The sequence below is a fragment of the Drosophila innubila genome, assembly GCF_004354385.1.
Source record: "Drosophila innubila isolate TH190305 chromosome 3R unlocalized genomic scaffold, UK_Dinn_1.0 2_E_3R, whole genome shotgun sequence".
Classification (NCBI taxonomy): Eukaryota; Metazoa; Arthropoda; class Insecta; order Diptera; family Drosophilidae; genus Drosophila; species Drosophila innubila.
The window spans coordinates 24,432,867-24,453,185 of record NW_022995380.1 but is presented as its reverse complement, the minus strand read 5'-3'; the positions used below and the strand labels follow the sequence as shown (position 1 = coordinate 24,453,185).

Genomic DNA, 20,319 nt, shown 5'->3' with positions numbered 1-20,319 from the left:
TGCATGTGTGTGTTGAAATTGAGCGAGCGGCAAAACAAACACTTGTTGAGATGAAAACTCACCACACTCACTCTCGCACACAGACAGGCGCACTGCGCTTATTCTTACGCGACGAGTATACGTATTTGATTGGTAATCAAGCCAAAGCCGAAGCAGCAGCAAACAGTCAGAATGGTGTCCATAATCAAAAAAAAAAAGCCATAATAATCAAGCGGCAAAAGCACGAGAACACTCAAACGATGTGCGACAGTCAGCGCGTTAAGTTGTAAGCTGTAACCGGCGCGTACAGCATTTTGTTAGCCGACTATTTAAATGTGCTAAATAACGTCAACCGCTTTAGACGATTTAATATACGATTTTTAGCTGGAGTGCCATGCGTTAAATATATTCCGACATTTTGTGTTGGCAGTTAAACGTTGCTGAAACTTCGTCGTGAGCACGTCGCCGGTTCCATTTTATCCGGTCTCCGTTATCCATTATTGCAAACTGGCCACACTTATTCGTTAAGGTCCTGCTGGGACCATCAAGTGTTATGCCAATGTGCGCGCTGAATAACCATTATTCTGGTTAGGTCAATAAAAAACCCCCGAAAAACGAGTGATTAACAAAAAAAAAAAAAAAGCAGATAAAAACATATAATTATCCAAATAAATTTGAGTTGATTCATTCATTCAACAACCCTAACAATGGCAGATCGTTTTCAAATCTCAAAGGTTAATGGCAGCGCCAACGTTAATGCCGCTTTCGACGGCGAAAACGCTTCCGCCAACAGCAACAGCAGCGCAGCAATCGCTGAACACTCCTCAAATGGACCCGCAACAATTGTGGCCGACAGCTGCCACGCCCACGATAATCACCTGCAGCCAAAGGCAGCCGAAGGCGGCGAGAATCGCCGAACATCGCGTTTATCCTTCCGTGGATTTGGACAATTCCTGCGTAAATCGGATGCAGAACGCAAATTCAGTCTGGCGCAGCTTACAAAGTGAGTGCCACATACACATACGTACTCTTATACATACTCATAAATATAAGTATCGCTTATAACTCAAAAATAGGCACATACGTACTCTTATACATACTCATAAATATAAGTATCGCTTATAACTCTGAAATAGGAATTTTGAGAAAAAACGCATTTAAAGTTTTTAATTTAGTACTATCTACCGTATAAGGAAAAATTTGTTCTTTGAGTAAGCAATTTGTACATAATATATATCGTGTTTTTGAGTTATAACATTCTTTATGTAAATAATCAATATCTTAACAAAGTGTAAATACTTTTCAACTTCTAAAATGCCGACACGTTTTTACTTCTAAAATTTGTGACGCTGTTTTTCAGTGTAGTTTTATAGCCTGTGTCAAAGCCTTCAGTTTCAATTTATTTGAGTAGTTTATGTCGCTGAAATCCATTAAAATTCAATACTTGATAATACGAGTAAGTAGTTGTAGTTGAATGCAATTTTTTTTTTGTTAATCGAAAAAAATTCTCAACGTAATTGAAAATTTTTAAATCAAAGCGTTTCTTATCTTGCGCATGTTTTAGATTATCGAACAAGATTAACAGAAGTATCTGTAATTAAGTTATTTATTACCTTAAAAGTAACTAGTAATGCCGTCAAAGTATAATTGATAATTCTCAATAACAAATATTCGTATTATACCTTGCAACATTAATAGGCATTTATCATTACAAGTTTTTAATTAAAATAAAAAATTTAATATCCTTAAAGCTCTAGGTTACTCAAACTTTATGACGCTGTTCGATATAATCACACTCTAAATTTATTGTCATATTATACCAATAATATTATATTATCACATTATAAATTTATTAAATTACTAGCTAGCACGTGCTAATTGAACCGCAAGTAATTTTATATTCACGCTTTGCCTAGAACAATTAATTATAGTTCTCAAGTGATGTGATTATTTCCCCTCACCTCAATCTGTTCGCAGGCATATCTAATGTGAGCGTTAACAACCTTAAATTTGCATAATCAAAAATGCTTACACAATATGAATACTGCTATTATTATAAGTATCATTATATGACAGATTTTGGGTATACTAGAAGTGCGTTAAAAACCTGAAATCTGTATAATATTGTTGGCAAAAACAAACAGAAAAATAGAGCGGCAAAAGCAACACAAAAATAACAAAGCAAAATACATAATAAAACATTGAAATTTATCTTTGTTGTTGTTTTTTGTTTTCTTAAACTGAATAAATTGTCAAACGACCTTTCAACACCAACAAAAACGTTGCCAAAATAACTAAAAAGGAGATTGAGAAAAGATCATGAAGGTTATTACACTTGTTATTTATTGTAATCACGTTTATCAAAAGGAAAGACAACAACAGAAACTCCAGCTGTATTTACAGTAAAGTGAAAAGTGAATTATCGAAACACTCGACTGAAGTTGCCCGGTAACAGTTTGAGTTGAGTAGAGAAGAAAGAACCAAATAATATAATTTCTGCCGATTCATTTTAAGAAATTATATGTTTTTAACACAGCCAAAATTGTCATTATGTAGAACACGTATGACATCCAATTGATACAATAGGTACTGGCATATGTGAACAACTTGAAACATCTCTTAGTTGTTGATGTGTTTTTAATAAGGTTAAGCGATTAACTGGATTATTTTCTTAATCATATCAGCTTCCTAACAACTAAAGAAATTCAGTCTAGAGGTGATCAACCGACCCGATATATAGGAACTATACCGGTTTTTATTACGTCATGTATTTTTAAGATATTTATATTAATATTAGTTGCTCATTAATTTGGAAATTATGACATTGAAATATACTTTAGGCACATGACAGATCATCAAGTCACACCCTCGACCCACGGGCCAAGATCAGTTTAATCAAAGAACAGTAAAGAGATGAGAAAAAAAAATGCGAGAAGACTGCACAAATTACAGTTGCTTTCTCATTGGTACAAGTATATTTCGTGCATAGGAATTGTACTTCTTCAACAATAAAAGCTACTGCGAATTAAATTCAATTAAAAACATGCCAAGAAGCCATCCAAAAATTTGTAAGCATTCAATTTCTATATGAAATATAGACGTAAAATCCATTTCAAAAACTTTGCGCACGGCAAACAAACAAAACAAGTTACATCAGCATCCAGTGCAAATCAATAAACTCATGTGAGAATATTACAGATGGGATTACTCGACTAGGTGATTCCCTTTGTTTACATTATGTGATACTTAAAGACAGTTTTTCTCAACTTTAATAAATAACTTAAATGTTTAAGTTTTCATTTAGGCAGTTATGGTGAATTACGCTTTTTTATAATAACCTGATTTCTGTTTAAATATTGCAAACTGGAAACATGTATTCAAAGTCGATCAATTTATTGTTAAGGGGTTCACTTAACACTTGCACCTTGGATCAGATCGATGTATTAAATTCAAAGAGACAAACAATTTGTACCGCACATAACCCTCAACTGGATGCGTATTGTTTTGAGTTGGATTCGGAATCGGAATCGGTTTGGGGAGTTGATGAGTTCACGAACTGATGAGTTCTGTGTGCCAACAACAAATTAGTCATTGTCAGCTTCCAAGAGATGTGTGTGATATCATTCGCAAGGAACCAGACATTCGTTCGTAAACGAGTTCAATTGATCGGACCAACTGTGACCGATTGTCCCCTGTGTCTCTCTCTCTCTCTTTGTACTCACTCTCGCTCCCTTTCCATTGTCTCAGCTCCAATTGCTCAACTAAATTATACTAGCTAAATCTCAACCAAACCGCCCCACAACCAATAGATCAATACATATATTTATACACATTTGCAGTCTTACAACATGCAGTACGAATTGTTTATATGATTGTATCTCTTTTATAGGGAGCTGTCCGCAGCTGAATGAATGAATGTGTATTGAAAATTAAATTAAATCAAAAATAATAACAAGAAATGACTTTGCATTTGTATATCGTAGCAGCATTATGTTCTATAAATGCTCCTGTTATTCCCAAAGTATATTCAGATATTCATCAGCTATTTCTGTCTGCATAATTTCAACTGAGTTGGTTGTTTTTGTATATTTTCAAGTAGGATGAAAACTGAGCAGTATCAAATCAGTCTAATTAATTTCTTAGTTTCCATTATATTTTATACTCTCACAAAATTCAAACTTTATTCTAATAAAATTTCAACTTTTCCCAAAAAGTATGCAACAAAAAATTCTCTTTTATTCTAATACAATTCAGTAACCGTATTCCAATACTTAACTTTTCTATGTTAATTAAGTATTGTTTTTTTTTTATATGCATACGAATTTATGTATTTAGAGCATGCTACATATATATGAAGTACTTAAAGCACTTTCATGTCGGTTTATAAGTATCAAGGCAGGGAAATAGATTAGTTTTAATATCGATTTCTAGACTTAATAAAGGTATTGATTATGATCACTTTCCGTTCCATTGTCTGCTGATGTGGCGCCTAGAATGCAGTTGAGTTTTCCCTTTGCTTTTTCACGTACCACACAGATATTTATTTTGGCAATTTTAAGCTTTTAAATGATCTCTGGCATTGAATATGGAATTGTTGTTTCTGTTTTCATTTCGAATCAGTAAATATACATAATAAAAATTTAAAAGAGTCTGCACGTTTCAGTGGGTTAAAGGCATTTTCCTTTTCGAAGCAGACAGCAAAAGATCAATAATAACAAGTAAGAGATCTGTAGCCGAAAGTATTTGATGGAGAGATACCCTGTTCACACACATATTCTGATAAAAACTTTTCGTCTTTACTTCTACATTGGCATATTGTTATTATACACGATTTTTCACTGAGTACAGGGTACAAAATCATGAAGCAGAAGGAGATGATAAAACTGTAGCAAAGGCAAGGGCAATTTTTCATCATTTTTTTTTCCATCTTGTGAGCATTTCTCCAAAGATGGCCTTCCCCTTGCCCACCTTGACCACTCGTTTTACTCACTTCTGCGTGTTTTATTATATTATTTATTTTGTTCTTTTGGAATTCGTATCGAGTGTGTTTCTGTTTTGGGCTCTCTAGTGGATATTTGTTCTTCGCTTGCTGCAGACTACGGTCATGCTGCCCGAGGCGATGATAGTGCTGCTTCCGTTTCATCAGTATGCTAATTTCTCACACCTCCATCTCAACTCAAACTGTAACTGAATTAACCAATTTATTTTCTCCTTTTTGCAGGGAAACGCTGCCAAGGTTGGATAACTATCGCATATCTATGCGCAACCTGAAACGCCCCTCAATTGGTGAACTTCAGGGCGAGGCAGCAGATCAGGTAAGTCTTAAAAGTGCTTGAGAACGAGAGAAGTTGACAGTGACAAATGTTTAAAGTACATCAAACAATGCCAGTTGCAATTGAAAAATATAGATTTGTTGTTGCATTACATAACAAAAGTATAGTTATATTTGTAGCTGGAATTTTAAACAAAATCGGTTCGCTTCGGTTGCTATGGAATGTGGTTGAGATTTTAAAGCTAATTCAAAACATTGAAAGTAAAGTTTGTAAATACAAATATATCAAAACAAATCTGAAGAGTCTCATACATTTTATATGCCATTAAGAAATGCTTTATAAATTTTAATAATTCGTAATTTTTTGTTCTTTCAACCACTTAATAAGAACATATTAGGGTCAACAATGACCATAAGCCCACATTTCAACAAAAATGTTGGATTTTTGGAATATTTGAATTATTAAACTTGTTATAAATGAATTTAACATTCCTTCAACTTGTCGTTTCTCGTAAATATTTGCGATATTTCACAATGATTAGTGACGTTTTTGATTTAGCTAACGAAATTATAATAATTTTCTTTATAAGATAGTCTCTTCCCATTTTGTAGCTGCATCTGTTTATGTATACAAATATATTTGAAAACATTTCAAGTGCTCGGCGAATAAACAGTAAAAATTGTGAGACGCCTAAAAATCAAATCAGATAATGCTGCCACAAAGATCGAAATACGAATAGAAAACAAAATTCAGCAAAGAAATCAATTTTTTTTTTGTTTTTTTGCTTTCCGTGTTGTTGTTGTTGAGCATATACACGAAAAAATTAAGAGTACATACTTTGCTTTGTATATTTTATAAGTGTATGTACATAATTTATTAATACGATTGCTTTATTTATTTACTTGAAATATTTTCACATTTCCAATGCGTTTTCCATGACGTATACGCAATATTATTTACCCTCCACTTCGACAGATTTGTGCGTGTAAACAAACGCGAAATGATGACGTTGCTAGAGCTTCATTATTATCTGCATAGTTTTCTCTATAGACCGAGTACCTTTGTCGAGTGGAGACCTCAGCCTTGCGGCGCCTTATCATTCAATTAGGAGAAGTCGAGGCAAGAAGAACTTACAGATACTCGTACTTAGTCAGAGCTACAGTTTTAATGCTTATCGCCAAAGCAGTAAATTTAATGCGTCTATTCCGACTTGTGGTCGGACACATTTTGCTTGTCTGCTCGTATATTGTTTAATTAATTCGCTTTTTCACTCATTTCCCACCCTCCGCGAGCTACAGTAGCGCGTTATGGGACAACACGGCGTATGATAGATATCGTAAAAATTGCATTACAACGCCAGGCACTCATTAAGGGAATACCAATGAAAGCGACACATAAACTATAATTGACTAGGCGGCTTTAAGTGTCTATCCCAGACAAGCTTACCCAACAATTACTATAGCTGATAACAAATTTAACTTCCAACTAGAAATATTCGAATGGATGTATACTTTTATAGCAGACATATGCTTAAATAACAGATGTCGCTACTAAACAGTAGTATTTGATGGAATATCGAAATGTATTGAATTGCACTCGTAATTTTTAGAGAGTTGTTAGTTTTAGGGTACACTAAAAAGCATTTTGGAGTCGTAAACTTAGCTTAAGAAAAATTGTCCTTAATTAAGATAGAAGCGGTATACAAAAATTGCATCTCACTAACGTATCTTTAAAAAATATCCATGTTCTATCATTTGTTAGTGAATTTCCTGACATCAGTATATGTTATCTTGCCTTTAATTAAAAGAAACTTTAATTCTTAAAAAATAGTAAAAGTAGATGAAGATAATTTTCATTAGGTCTTAAAATATTTGTAATATCCAGCTAAACCTTGTAGTTTTTAGTAATTAAATCTGGCTTTGAACTTAATGTTCATCAGTAAGCCAAATAAGTAAAACTAAAACACAATTCATTTTTATCGAGCACTAGTTACAAAAGTAACATAAGATTATTGTTTGAAATATATAATTAAAATAATAATTAGTATGTAGTTATAATATTTTAAATATACACAGATGCGTTTAGTAATTGCATTGACAACATTTCAAGGAATAATGTGCTCGATATGTAGATTGCATTGGGATACGTTTAAATTATGAATAACATTTCAATATACACTTGCATACGTTGAGAATGTGTTAATAGATATATTTGTTTATGGTTGTATGAGCTTGCATACAAAGTCTTAAGTAGATTTGCACTCGTGACAAGGGGAGGGTCGTTCAGGGGGAGTGAGTTCGACATGTGTCCTGAAAGATGACACCAATGACAGCCTTGAAGCCAAATTAATTGTCAACAAGATGGCTGCAGCCATGCAACGCCATGCCACATAGACATTGTTTTAATTTGCCACCCCCCGCAACTACAACAATGGCAACAACAACAATGACGACAACAACGTTAGTCAGTCAACACCATTACAAGTGTGAAAAATGCACATCGCGTATCATTAAAATTGACAGCAGCAGCCGACAGATGGCGCTGTCGTTGGCTTCGATCGATGTCACTGTTCATAGTTCAACGGAGGATTCCCATTAAAGCTGCTGCTTTCCTCGAACCACTGAAACCACTAAGCACCACCAACACCACCCAGTTAGACTGTCACATATGTGCTTGTGTGTATGTGAAGAGCCTGTCAAAAGTGCTGACAGTTTGTCAATGCGATAAGCATTCACTTGAAAAATTGTTTACTTTCAACTGGTAATAAATTAAAATGTGCCACTGGAAAAAATGTCAATAAAATCAGATATTTAATCATTCCAGTTTTTAGCAGTTTTTCACCCATTTTTGACAGTATTTTAATAACAATTTGATTGCACATAATTTGACACTCTGATTATTTCTATATCGAGCAACAATCAAACCTTAGCCATTTAAGAGGGAAGTTTCAGTAGTACCCAGTTTAATAGGCAATTATAAATATATTCTAGGAAAACAATTTGAAATTCAGTGAAATTCTTGTCTATCAAATAGTATTTAATACGGACAACCATTCCGTTGTTTGTCCTGACTTTTTCTGGGGAAACCCTTGTTTTTATTAGAGTACCCGAAAATATGCAAAAAGAAAACATACACGTACATAGAAATCTAAAAAATTTATATTCGAACATGTTTTGTTAGCATCTGAAAGGCTAGGTAGATGTTCAAAAATAGTTTTAGCTGCTACCACGCGGCGTATGAGTATTATTTTGCATTTATGTGTTTACATCATCAGCAGTGGCTGTGGCGCATTTGGTAACGGCTCGTGCCGTGGCATTGGCGACCGGCATTTTCTATTTTCTATTTTCCATTTGAATTGCGCTTTGTATTGCACTTGTCGGGGCATTGTAATAATTACAATTCTAATTTGCAATTCATATCAAAAGAGTCGTTGCTATATTTACAACATTTATCGATTCCTTTATACGATTTTACTGCTGTTTATTTAGCACATTTCTTGAATCATTTAACCATACACAAACAATTTATTCTGCTCCTATTTTCACAGCAAAGAATACGACTTTAATATTTCTTAGCACAGTTTGCAAACTGAGCAATTACCGAATTATTTTCAAAAACTCAAGCAGAATATACAGGCAATTATTTAGTATTAATAATGGTATACACCAAAAACAAGCACATTAAAAACCATTATTAATTGTAAATCGCTGAACCTAAGATCCGGCCGTTTTAGCATTTTAACTTAGCGAGAACTTTGTTCAAGGACAGTTAAATTGGTACCCAAGGTCACAACATGAAAGCTATGACTGCTTGTGGCATATTTCTATGAATTGTGCTAATGCTAATGCTAATGCTAATGCTAATGCTAATGCTAATGCTAATGCTAATGCTAATGCTAATGCTAATGCTAATGCTAATGCTAATGCTAATGCTAATGCTAATGCTAATGCTAATGCTAATGCTAATGCTAATGCTAATGCTAATGCTAATGCTAATGCTAATGCTAATGCTAATGCTAATGCTAATGCTAATGCTAATGCTAATGCTAATGCTAATGCTAATGCTAATGCTAATGCTAATGCTAATATTAATGCTAATGCTAATGCTAATGCTAATGCTAATGCTAATGCTAATGCTAATGCTAATGCTAATGCTAATTCTAATGCTAATGCTAATGCTAATGCTAATGCTAATGCTAATGCTAATGCTAATGCTAATGCTAATGCTAATGCTAATGCTAATGCTAATGCAATTCATAAAATTGCCACAATTTCTACTGACTAGCCGTTGCATCTTCAACTAGTAGCTACCAAAATGATTCCTCATTAATCCTCGTATCAAAGTATCGAGTCGCAATTCCGATTCCAATTGCAATTGCGATTTATATTTTGTTGCGCGTGGCTTTTGTGACAAAAGAAATTTTCCACGCATTGGCAAGCGCCTTTAACTAAACTAAATTAAATTGCTGCGGCGAACGCCACACAAGCACAGCAGAGTCCGTCCGTCCATCCATCCGTCCGTCCTTCCATCTGTGCGTCCGTTCGTCTGTCTATCTGTCTCTATGGATGTCCAACAGCTTGTCGTGTCTGTCGGCTCGAGACTCTTTACCCGTGGGTGTGTTTCGAGTGTGTATGTATGTGTGTCTGTCTGACTGTCGGTCTGCCTGTCTGAACGACGTTGAGCGCCGCCAAAAATGTGTAAACAATCAACATTGACCACCCACGAGGAGCCAGAGTTCGAGTCATAGCCAGGAACAGTTCCAGCTCGAGCCAAGCTGAGTAACCAACCAGCTAACCAACTTTGTGGGGAAAGCGAGACTGCAGTGAAGGAGTGTGTACACTGTACAGTGTACACTTCAATGTCACACAATGTTCTGACGGTGACTCCCTGTTAGTCCTTCTCCCTTCTCTGACCTCGCCTTATTCTGAAAACATTTTAAAAACATTCAATTATGGAAGCAAACAATAAAATAGATGAGCAGCTCCAAAAAGATGACAAATAAATGTCAAAGCAAAAATAAAACTCGAACTGCGAGAAAGAATATGAAAATATTTTGACCAAAATTTATTAATTTGTCACCATTGTAATTGGATTAAATGAACGCAGACAATCATTGTTTGTCTCCTTCTTGTCAAATTATTGTTTGTTTTTTTGTTATTCATTTCAATTTTAATTTAACTTTCCGTTTTGCTCTGGAAATTTACGTAAAAGTTTTTATTAATAATGAATCAATGCTAGAAAATTGAGAAATGTCTACGAGATTGCGGTCATATAAAGAACATATAAATCTATTCTAGAAATTACAATAAAATAAAGATTTTAGAAATTTGTCAGTTTCTTAAATTTATTTAGAATTTTGATATTAAATATAATTAATCATCTTGTTCCCATTACTGGAAAGGTTATTTACTTCATAAATATCGAGTCACAAGGTGCTAAATGGTTCGTAAAATCAATAAAGAAATGTGCGAAATTTGTGATCATCAGATAATTTGTACTACTACTGCAAATATTGATACTGTGCATTGATAATTTCTTTATTTACCATCAGTTTGATATACAAATTTCGGAATATATGTATACTTGACGCATGAATAAATATATAATAAATTTGACTATGTCAAGGCTAATATTTATATTTGATTTTAAATTATAGAATGAACTTTACGGTTTATTTAACTAGAGCGGCGTTTTATTGCCTACTGATTAAATGCAAAATGCGGTGAGCGACTCAATTAGCATAAATATTAAAATAAATTAATCAATGTCAATGGAATGAATTGTGAATTTTAAACCAGATTTATTGGACAGTTATAGACTTTAATTAGGCTGACGTTTCGATGATATGCGACTTTTATATTGTGGTTATAAAATCAACTTTGGTTATATCTACAATTACAGGCGACACGATAATTATATATTATATGAGTAGGCAGAACTGAGTAAAATATACCCTGTACAAATGTAATAATTCATGTTTCTAGAGCAACTCGCATTTAAAAAGATTATTAGATAAGATCAGCTCGACAGTTAATGAGAATATTAAATATTAAATATAGATGATACAAAACAGATATAAAAATTTAATAATAGAATATGGAGTATAGACTAAAAAAAAGAAGATATAGAAAAAAGAATTCGAAAGAAAGTGAATCAGATGTTAAACTCTCGAGGTATGCAGGAATGGTAGGAATGCAAGATAATAAAACTTATCTAACTTATCTTAAACCATCCATTCTTATTATATAATATTGCATTTATTTGGAATTTTCTATTTTGCTTACCCATTTATAGAGCATTACCATACCAGATGCTACGGAACCGGAACCAACTGGCGGTCACATTAAGCTTGGCTGGATTGTTGGAGTACTCATACCATGTCTACTCAACATTTGGGGCGTCATGCTGTTCCTGCGACTCAGTTGGGTCGTCGCCGAGTCCGGCATCATGTGGTCGTTAATTATAATCGCCATCTCGGCGGTGGTCTGTGTTATAACGACCCTGTCGCTGTCGGCCATTAGCACGAATGGTGAGGTGAAGGGAGGCGGCGTCTACTTCATCATTTCCCGCTCACTTGGCCCGGAATTTGGCGCCTCCGTTGGCGTTGTTTTTGCCTTTGCCAACGCCGTGTCAGCCTCAATGAATACAATTGGTTTCTGCGAGTCCCTGAATGTACTTCTAAGTAAGTCTCTGAAGATTTTAAGAGAGAGAGAGAGAGAGCGAGTATCCTAACGAATTCATTTCCAGAGAACAACGATTTGAAAATCATTGATAATGATATTCATGATATTCGCATTGTGGGCACCGTGACGCTCCTGGTCTTGATCCTCATCTGTTGCGTGGGCATGGAGTGGGAGACAAAGGCTCAGAATTTCCTCATTGTTACCATTGTGCTGGCCATATTCAATTTTCTGATTGGCGCTGCGATCGGACCACGCGGTGATGAGACACTTATATCCAAGGGCTTTGCTGGCTTCTCCTGTAAGTGGACATGAAATAGGAATTCCTTGCAATCATTATAAATCTATCACTTCAACAGGGCCACATTCAAGGAGAACTTTGTCTCGGATTATCGGTATGCCGAGGGCGTCAATCATGACTTCTTCAGCGTGTTTGCCATCTTCTTTCCCAGTGTGACTGGCATCCAGGCGGGTGCGAACATTTGTGGAGATCTTAAGGATGCGGGTGCTGCCATACCGAAGGGTACCTTTTGGTCCCTTCTCATCTCGATGTCATCGTATGCATTGTTCGTCCTGTTCGCTGGCGGTGCTGCCGTCCGTGATGCCTCCGGAATTGGGATCTTATCAATGGCACCATTGTGCCCTCGGAGCTGCCCTGCATGCAAGCCGGCAACTGCTCTTGGGGTCTGTTCAACTCCTACGAGATGATGCAAGTGATGTCACTCTGGGGACCACTCATCTATGCCGGTTGCTTTGCGGCCACGTTGAGCACGGCACTAACGAATCTCTTGAGCGTGCCACGTCTGGTGCAAGCTCTGGGCATCGATCAGATCTATCCGGATTGATCTTCTTCTCCAAGCCATACGGCAAACATGGCGAACCGTATCGCGGCTATGTGTTGACCTTTTTCATCTCCACCGGTTTCCTGCTCATTGGCGAACTCAATTTGATCGCTCCCCTCATCTCCACCTTCTATCTGGCCTCCTATGCCCTCATCAACTTCTGCACCTTCCATGCGGCCTTCGTCAAACCCCTCGGCTGGCGACCCACCTTTAAGTACTACAATGCCTGGATAAGTTTGTTTGGATTTGCCATGTGTGTGGTCATCATGTTCCTCATCAACTATGTGGCTGCTATCATCACCTTTGGCATCATCTTTGCCCTTTACCTGGTGGTCATGTATCGCAAACCGGATGCCAACTGGGGATCCACAACGCAGGCCCAGCAATACAAGGCTGCCCTCATGGCGGTGCATCGGCTGCAGAATGTCTCGGATCATGTCAAAAACTATCATCCCCAAGTGCTGGTTCTTTCCGGAGATCCCAAGACACGTCCGCCTCTAATCGACTTTGGTTATCTGCTGACCAAGAGCAACTCCCTCATGTTTGTGGGCAATATAATACCGGTAAGTAAATATCTATGTAATATGACGAGTCAAGTAAGCACCGAATTTTAGATACCAAGTTCTTTGAGTTCCGAGCGTATAAGTCAATCATAATGGGAATTTTCAGGGCTCAGGGCAAACGCAGGATCTGTATACCCAGTTTGATATCCTTTCCACAAACCTAATAGACATTTTTGCTTTTGTACTTTTGAAGTACAGGGTCTTCTGAAAATTGTGAAAAAAAAAAAGTGAAAGCTGCGTCGGCCGGGAATCGAACCCGGGTCAACTGCTTGGAAGGCAACTATGCTAACCATTACACCACCGACGCCACGTTGTCCTCAGAGCATCTACATCAACATTTTTGATCGCAATTTGATAATATTTACTTAAATCAAATTTGTTTAAGACAACTTTCAGAGAAAAAGTTTCAAAAAACACAATCTTACATCTGAAATGTTTTCTCTTTAAAATAACAATCTAGCTTTTCGATGCAATTTTGAGATTAATGATCCTAAAATAATTATTTTTCTCATTATTGTCTTAATAATGTGTCAATATTCTGAATGAATATTAAAATGTCAAAACTTCAAACTGTCATAACTTTGTAAAAAATTGGCCGATTACCTTGTGGAATGTCAATTTTATCTTCTTTTCACCTCAAATTTGATTCTGCATCAAAACTGTAAGATATAATTTTTTGTGCTCACTGTCAATTTGTTCAATGCTTTCGGCTACTCCTTGATTATATTTCAAACACTTCAAACAGTCATATAACTTTGTCAAAACTGAACCGATTTGCTGAATGCCAATTCTAACATTATCGAACTCGATTTATTATTTCAAATTTTTTTGGATGAGATCTTTGACAATCTGAGTCTTTTTAGCATATTCAGGAATATGCACACCAATTTTGGAATCTTTGCTACAATGCATTATACAAAAGTAAAAAGTGAACTGCGTCGGCCGGGAATCGAACCCGGGTCAACTGCTTGGAAGGCAACTATGCTAACCATTACACCACCGACGCCACATTGGTATAGGAGATTACGCTTGTCTTTCAGTATTATATTCATTGTTTTCAAAACAACCTTTCTTTGTGTGCTTATTGAAAGAGTATTGTCACCAAGTTTGATACATCTAGCTCTTTCATACTGATCGAAAATATATAAATATATTTAATGTGGTCGGAGATGTCTCCGTCTCTGTAACAGCTATGATGCCCATACCGCGAATATAATTTAAAAGTTGTTAATTGTTGATACGTTTTTTAGGTGCGCGTTGGTTATAAGAATCGACAGAATCTGATCAAGGATGGCCAGAAATACTTGGATGCACGCAAGATAAAGGCTTTCTACAATGTTATCGATGGCTTCAGCATTGAGGATGGCATTAATGCCATGATCAAGTCAACAGGATTTGGAAAAATGTCTCCAAACATTGTGTTGGTGGGCTACAAGCCCGACTGGAATCGCTGCCGCAAAGAGGAGGTGGAAAGTTACTTTGCGATATTGCAGTGAGTAACAAAGGATAACCTTAAATGAAAAATACATAATTAATAAGCCAAACCAATCCTCATCTACAGCAACGCCTTCTCGCAGCGCATGGGCGTCGCCTTGCTTCGTCTTCCCAATGGTTTGGACTTCTCGGAGCTGAGTCCCGAGGTGATCATTCCGCCCAGCAGTTTGAGTCACTTGAATACAGCGAATGCCCAAGGATTTACCAACGAACTGATGCCTGCAGCAAATGCTGCCTCGGAGCTGCTGCACATTGATTCGAATTTGAATTTGGCCAGCATGGACAGTCCCAGTCCCAATTCGTCCTACACGATGCCACAGCCAGCGCCGATGCCCAACATGCAGCGCAATTCTCGCAGCTATAAGGTGAACAATAGTGATGCCGCTGCCATCACCTATCACACCAAAGGTGGCTCCGAGGTGCCACAGAATGTCCTGGACGCAGTGACGATATTCACACGCAAACAGCCCAAGGGCACCATCGATGTCTTCTGGCTGTACGATGACGGAGGTAGGAATATTTGAATATCTTTATCAATCCATCATTATATTTGCCAATTGACAGGTCTCACAATTTTATTGCCGTACATCATCTCGATGAGGTCACACTGGCAGAACTGCAGGCTGCGTGTGTTTACCATGTGCCATGGCAAGGATGAGGAGCAGGAGGAGAAGAGGTAAGAACGCTCTAGTCGAGAACGCTCGTCAGTGAGATACCCGCTTTTGAAAGCAGAAAGAGGTATAAAATTCAAACATTTAAATCAAGAAAACATTCATTTTATAGGCTTAAGCATCCTTAATTTTCTCTGTCATGTACATTGCCACTTTGTTGTAATACTTCTGTTCCCTTTAAATACTGAAAAAGAAAGAAATATGATTAATCGGACATCCTCTTAAACTTCATTTACAGCATGGCCAGTCTGCTGACCAAATTCCGCATTAAATTCTCAGAGCTTATTATGCTCAAGGGCGTCTCGGATCAGCCACGACATGACACAATGCTGAAGCACAAGCGTCTCATCGAACCCTTCCGCCGCAGTTCCCGCAACGAGTTTGGCATCACCGACGAGGAGCTGCACAGCATGGCGGAGAAGACGCAACGACAGCTGCGCATCCATGAGTTGGTGGTGAAGCATTCATCGAACGCCTCGCTGGTGGTCATGTCGCTACCAATGCCACGCAAGGTTTGTACACAGTCTCTTCCAAAGCCTATCTTTAGTTGATGATTCACAATTTTACTTTTCCAATTGCAGGAGGCGATTTCGGCGCCTTTATACATGTCCTGGTTGGAAATGCTGACGTCAGATATCAAATGTCCTGTGGCATTGGCACGTGGCAATCAAACGCCGGTGCTAACACTCTACTCTTAGACTAAGCCAACGTCGTTTCCAGTTCGAGTACAATTTAGTATTATTAGCGTTTAGGCGTTCAAGTTCCGTGTAGCCACCTACTAAATACTTATATACTTATGTACTTTTTATTAAAAACGAATGCAGTCCCCGCCCACGCCCGGATACGAACCCCAAACTTGATAGTCCCTAGAACGTACGTTATAGCCATAGCTTATAAGTTTATAACGAATTATACTGGTTATGAATATTGTCTAAATATAATGTGTAATAATAAACAACACAATTACAACTTGTGGCATATAATCCAGTTAAAGAACGTTAGCAAATTTTCATTGTGGTCAGCAGTCAACACATATGTCTAGTTGATGGATATGAATGGGGAATTCAGAGTGTTTCATAAATAGTATAAAGCATCAGTTAATCAGTGCATATAATTCTTCTAGTAATAGGCGCGACGTGGATTATTCTGCAATTAAACAAGCATATTTATTAATGACTTTGTGGTTTATATGAATTGAGTCTGCATACTCACTAAAGGATTAGGACGAAAGCGGTAGGCCAACATCATCCGCTTACGATACGCATCATACTCATTATCGCAATCCTCCGGCTGAACAGCGCTGCTCACGCCCAGACCCTGATTGCCATCCCGTTGTGGTGCTCTATAAAAAATAGTAAGCTCATTCTAAATCTTATTTTAGTTCTTAGTATGGTCTTACTTGTTGACAGGATCCACAATGCCAGCACCATCTTGACCAAGACCTTGGCCCTCTTTCCAGCCAAGCTTTTGCAGCATTTGGAATCCAATGTTATCCTCCTTTAGTTTGTACTCCTTGTAATCGCTTAGATCGGGCTGCCTATTGCTTTTCTTCGCCTCATATTGCTCCATGAATTTCTTGAGCTCCTCGGGTGGCAGAAAATCACCAATATGATGCTTGCCCTCGCTCTGTTTGGTTAACGCATTGGCCCACAAGTGTGTCGCCTCCATTTCGGCTGTGCGCAACTTGTGCTCCCATGTGCCTCCATCAACATCCTCATCCGAGTCATATTCGTACTTGAACTTGCCGCCTCGTGCCAAACGATCAATCTCCTGACGCTTACGCATCATGTCTTGGTATAACAAGTTGACTTTGTAGTGCTCCTCACACTGCTTCCATTGGTCCTCCGATAGCTGAGTGGATCCATAATTGAGACGCGCATATTGCAGCAAAGCCGGATCGTTGCGGGTGATTGTGCTCAAGATGGGCTTATTCTGGTTGCCAAAGCTAGTATGAGTAACTGGCAGAGAACAAATTACTTGATGAGTTGAGAACATGCAAAAAAGATATATCTACTTATCATATAATTTGCTTAAAGTAACACCTAAGTAATGGTTTTGTCTAAAATTTAACTAATTTTAACGAAAGATTGACCTTTCTACCTCGATTAAATTTGGCAATGGTTTGTCTTTTTGTTTGAAATTAAAAACACTGTTGTCTGTGTGATATCTAGCCAATCTCACAGATTTGGTTTTTGTTAATATATTATAAATCCTGACCAAATTTGGCTAATGTCGAAATTCAATACCATACAGCTGTCATTATACCGATACCCTATACTTTTATGAATAGGTACCTATTTTGATTCCCATATCTTCGGAGTGTAAATTTACTCACTTGAGCCACTTGGGAGCTGCTCCTTCTCTCCCCAACGACTTTTGCGCTCTCGCTTGCGTCGCTGACGCTGAGTCTCTCTATCGTCCGGATCGAGATCATTTCCCTCGCCCGCTGCTGCCATGGCAGCCTCCTCCTCTCGCTCCCTTCGCTCCTCATCGCTCAGCTCGTTGCGACACTCGATGCGTCGCTTAATGTTGTCACGATTGCGATCCATCATGCCGCGCATATACTCATCATCTGAATCAAAATCGGCACTCATTGCCGATTCAGGATCGTACTTATCCGCTGCCGAATTGCTGTTGTTATCCTCCTGTTGTTGTTGTTGTAATAATACATTGTAATAATTACAATTCTAATTTGCAATTCATATCAAAAGAGTCGTTGCTATATTTACAACATTTATCGATTCCTTTATACGATTTTACTGCTGTTTATTTAGCACATTTCTTGAATCATTTAACCATACACAAACAATTTATTCTGCTCCTATTTTCACAGCAAAGAATACGACTTTAATATTTCTTAGCACAGTTTGCAAACTGAGCAATTACCGAATTATTTTCAAAAACTCAAGCAGAATATACAGGCAATTATTTAGTATTAATAATGGTATACACCAAAAACAAGCACATTAAAAACCATTATTAATTGTAAATCGCTGAACCTAAGATCCGGCCGTTTTAGCATTTTAACTTAGCGAGAACTTTGTTCAGGACAGTTAAATTGGTACCCAAGGTCAACATGAAAGCTATGACTGCTTGTGGCATATTTCTATGAATGTGCTAATGCTAATGCTAATGCTAATGCTAATGCTAATGCTAATGCTAATGCTAATGCTAATGCTAATGCTAATGCTAATGCTAATGCTAATGCTAATGCTAATGCCTAATGCTAATGCTAATGCTAATGCTAATGCTAATGCTAATGCTAATGCTAATGCTAATGCTAATGCTAATGCTAATGCTAATGCTAATGCTAATGCTAATGCTAATGCTAATGCTAATGCTAATGCTAATGCTAATGCTAATGCTAATGCTAATGCTAATGCTAATGCTAATGCTAATGCTAATGCTAATGCTAATGCTAATGCTAATGCTAATGCTAATGCTAATGCTAATGCTAATGCTAATGCTAATGCTAATGCTAATGCTAATGCTAATGCTAATGCTAATGCAATTCATAAAATTGCCACAATTTCTACTGACTAGCCGTTGCATCTTCAACTAGTAGCTACCAAAATGATTCCTCATTAATCCTCGTATCAAAGTATCGAGTCGCAATTCCGATTCCAATTGCAATTGCGATTTATATTTTGTTGCGCGTGGCTTTTGTGACAAAAGAAATTTTCCACGCATTGGCAAGCGCCTTTAACTAAACTAAATTAAATTGCTGCGGCGAACGCCACACAAGCACAGCAGAGTCCGTCCGTCCATCCATCCGTCCGTCCTTCCATCTGTGCGTCCGTTCGTCTGTCTATCTGTCTCTATGGATGTCCAACAGCTTGTCGTGTCTGTCGGCTCGAGACTCTTTACCCGTGGGTGTGTTTCGAGTGTGTATGTATGTGTGTCTGTCTGACTGTCGGTCTGCCTGTCTGAACGACGTTGAGCGCCGCCAAAAATGTGTAAACAATCAACATTGACCACCCACGAGGAGCCAGAGTTCGAGTCATAGCCAGGAACAGTTCCAGCTCGAGCCAAGCTGAGTAACCAACCAGCTAACCAACTTTGTGGGGAAAGCGAGACTGCAGTGAAGGAGTGTGTACACTGTACAGTGTACACTTCAATGTCACACAATGTTCTGACGGTGACTCCCTGTTAGTCCTTCTCCCTTCTCTGACCTCGCCTTATTCTGAAAACATTTTAAAAACATTCAATTATGGAAGCAAACAATAAAATAGATGAGCAGCTCCAAAAAGATGACAAATAAATGTCAAAGCAAAAATAAAACTCGAACTGCGAGAAAGAATATGAAAATATTTTGACCAAAATTTATTAATTTGTCACCATTGTAATTGGATTAAATGAACGCAGACAATCATTGTTTGTCTCCTTCTTGTCAAATTATTGTTCTGTTTTTTGTTATTCATTTCAATTTTAATTTAACTTTCCGTTTTGCTCTGGAAATTTACGTAAAAGTTTTTATTAATAATGAATCAATGCTAGAAAATTGAGAAATGTCTACGAGATTGCGGTCATATAAAGAACATATAAATCTATTCTAGAAATTACAATAAAATAAAGATTTTAGAAATTTGTCAGTTTCTTAAATTTATTTAGAATTTTGATATTAAATATAATTAATCATCTTGTTCCCATTACTGGAAAGGTTATTTACTTCATAAATATCGAGTCACAAGGTGCTAAATGGTTCGTAAAATCAATAAAGAAATGTGCGAAATTTGTGATCATCAGATAATTTGTACTACTACTGCAAATATTGATACTGTGCATTGATAATTTCTTTATTTACCATCAGTTTGATA

At 37.2% G+C, this 20,319-nt stretch overlaps 2 protein-coding genes and 2 non-coding genes across 4 annotated transcripts; 1 reads left to right on the top strand and 3 right to left on the bottom strand.

Annotated features, from left to right (window-relative positions):
• Positions 1 to 216: 216 nt before the first annotated feature.
• On the top strand, positions 217 to 16,309 carry LOC117792822 (bumetanide-sensitive sodium-(potassium)-chloride cotransporter-like). The gene is given in 11 exon segments (XM_034633104.1): positions 217 to 982; positions 5,201 to 5,294; positions 11,547 to 11,934; positions 12,000 to 12,542; positions 12,545 to 12,769; positions 12,772 to 13,337; positions 14,588 to 14,829; positions 14,899 to 15,341; positions 15,396 to 15,507; positions 15,741 to 16,014; positions 16,084 to 16,309. Coding segments are annotated over 11 exon segments (3,300 nt in total). The 5' UTR covers positions 217 to 686; the 3' UTR covers positions 16,201 to 16,309.
• Positions 13,573 to 13,644, bottom strand: Trnag-ucc. Its single transcript has one exon. It is a non-coding gene; the product is annotated as a tRNA-Gly (tRNA).
• Trnag-ucc lies at positions 14,272 to 14,343 on the bottom strand. The gene has a single exon. It is a non-coding gene; the product is annotated as a tRNA-Gly (tRNA).
• A 159-nt stretch (positions 16,310 to 16,468) lies between the features above and the next one.
• LOC117792825 (SURP and G-patch domain-containing protein 1-like) lies at positions 16,469 to 18,154 on the bottom strand. The gene is made up of 4 exons (XM_034633111.1): positions 17,838 to 18,154; positions 16,902 to 17,460; positions 16,715 to 16,844; positions 16,469 to 16,648 (listed from the first exon to the last, which is right to left on the bottom strand). The coding sequence occupies exons 1-4, from the start codon at positions 18,094 to 18,096 to the stop codon at positions 16,622 to 16,624; spliced, it is 975 nt and encodes a 324-aa protein (XP_034489002.1). The 5' UTR covers positions 18,097 to 18,154; the 3' UTR covers positions 16,469 to 16,621.
• Positions 18,155 to 20,319: the final 2,165 nt, after the last annotated feature.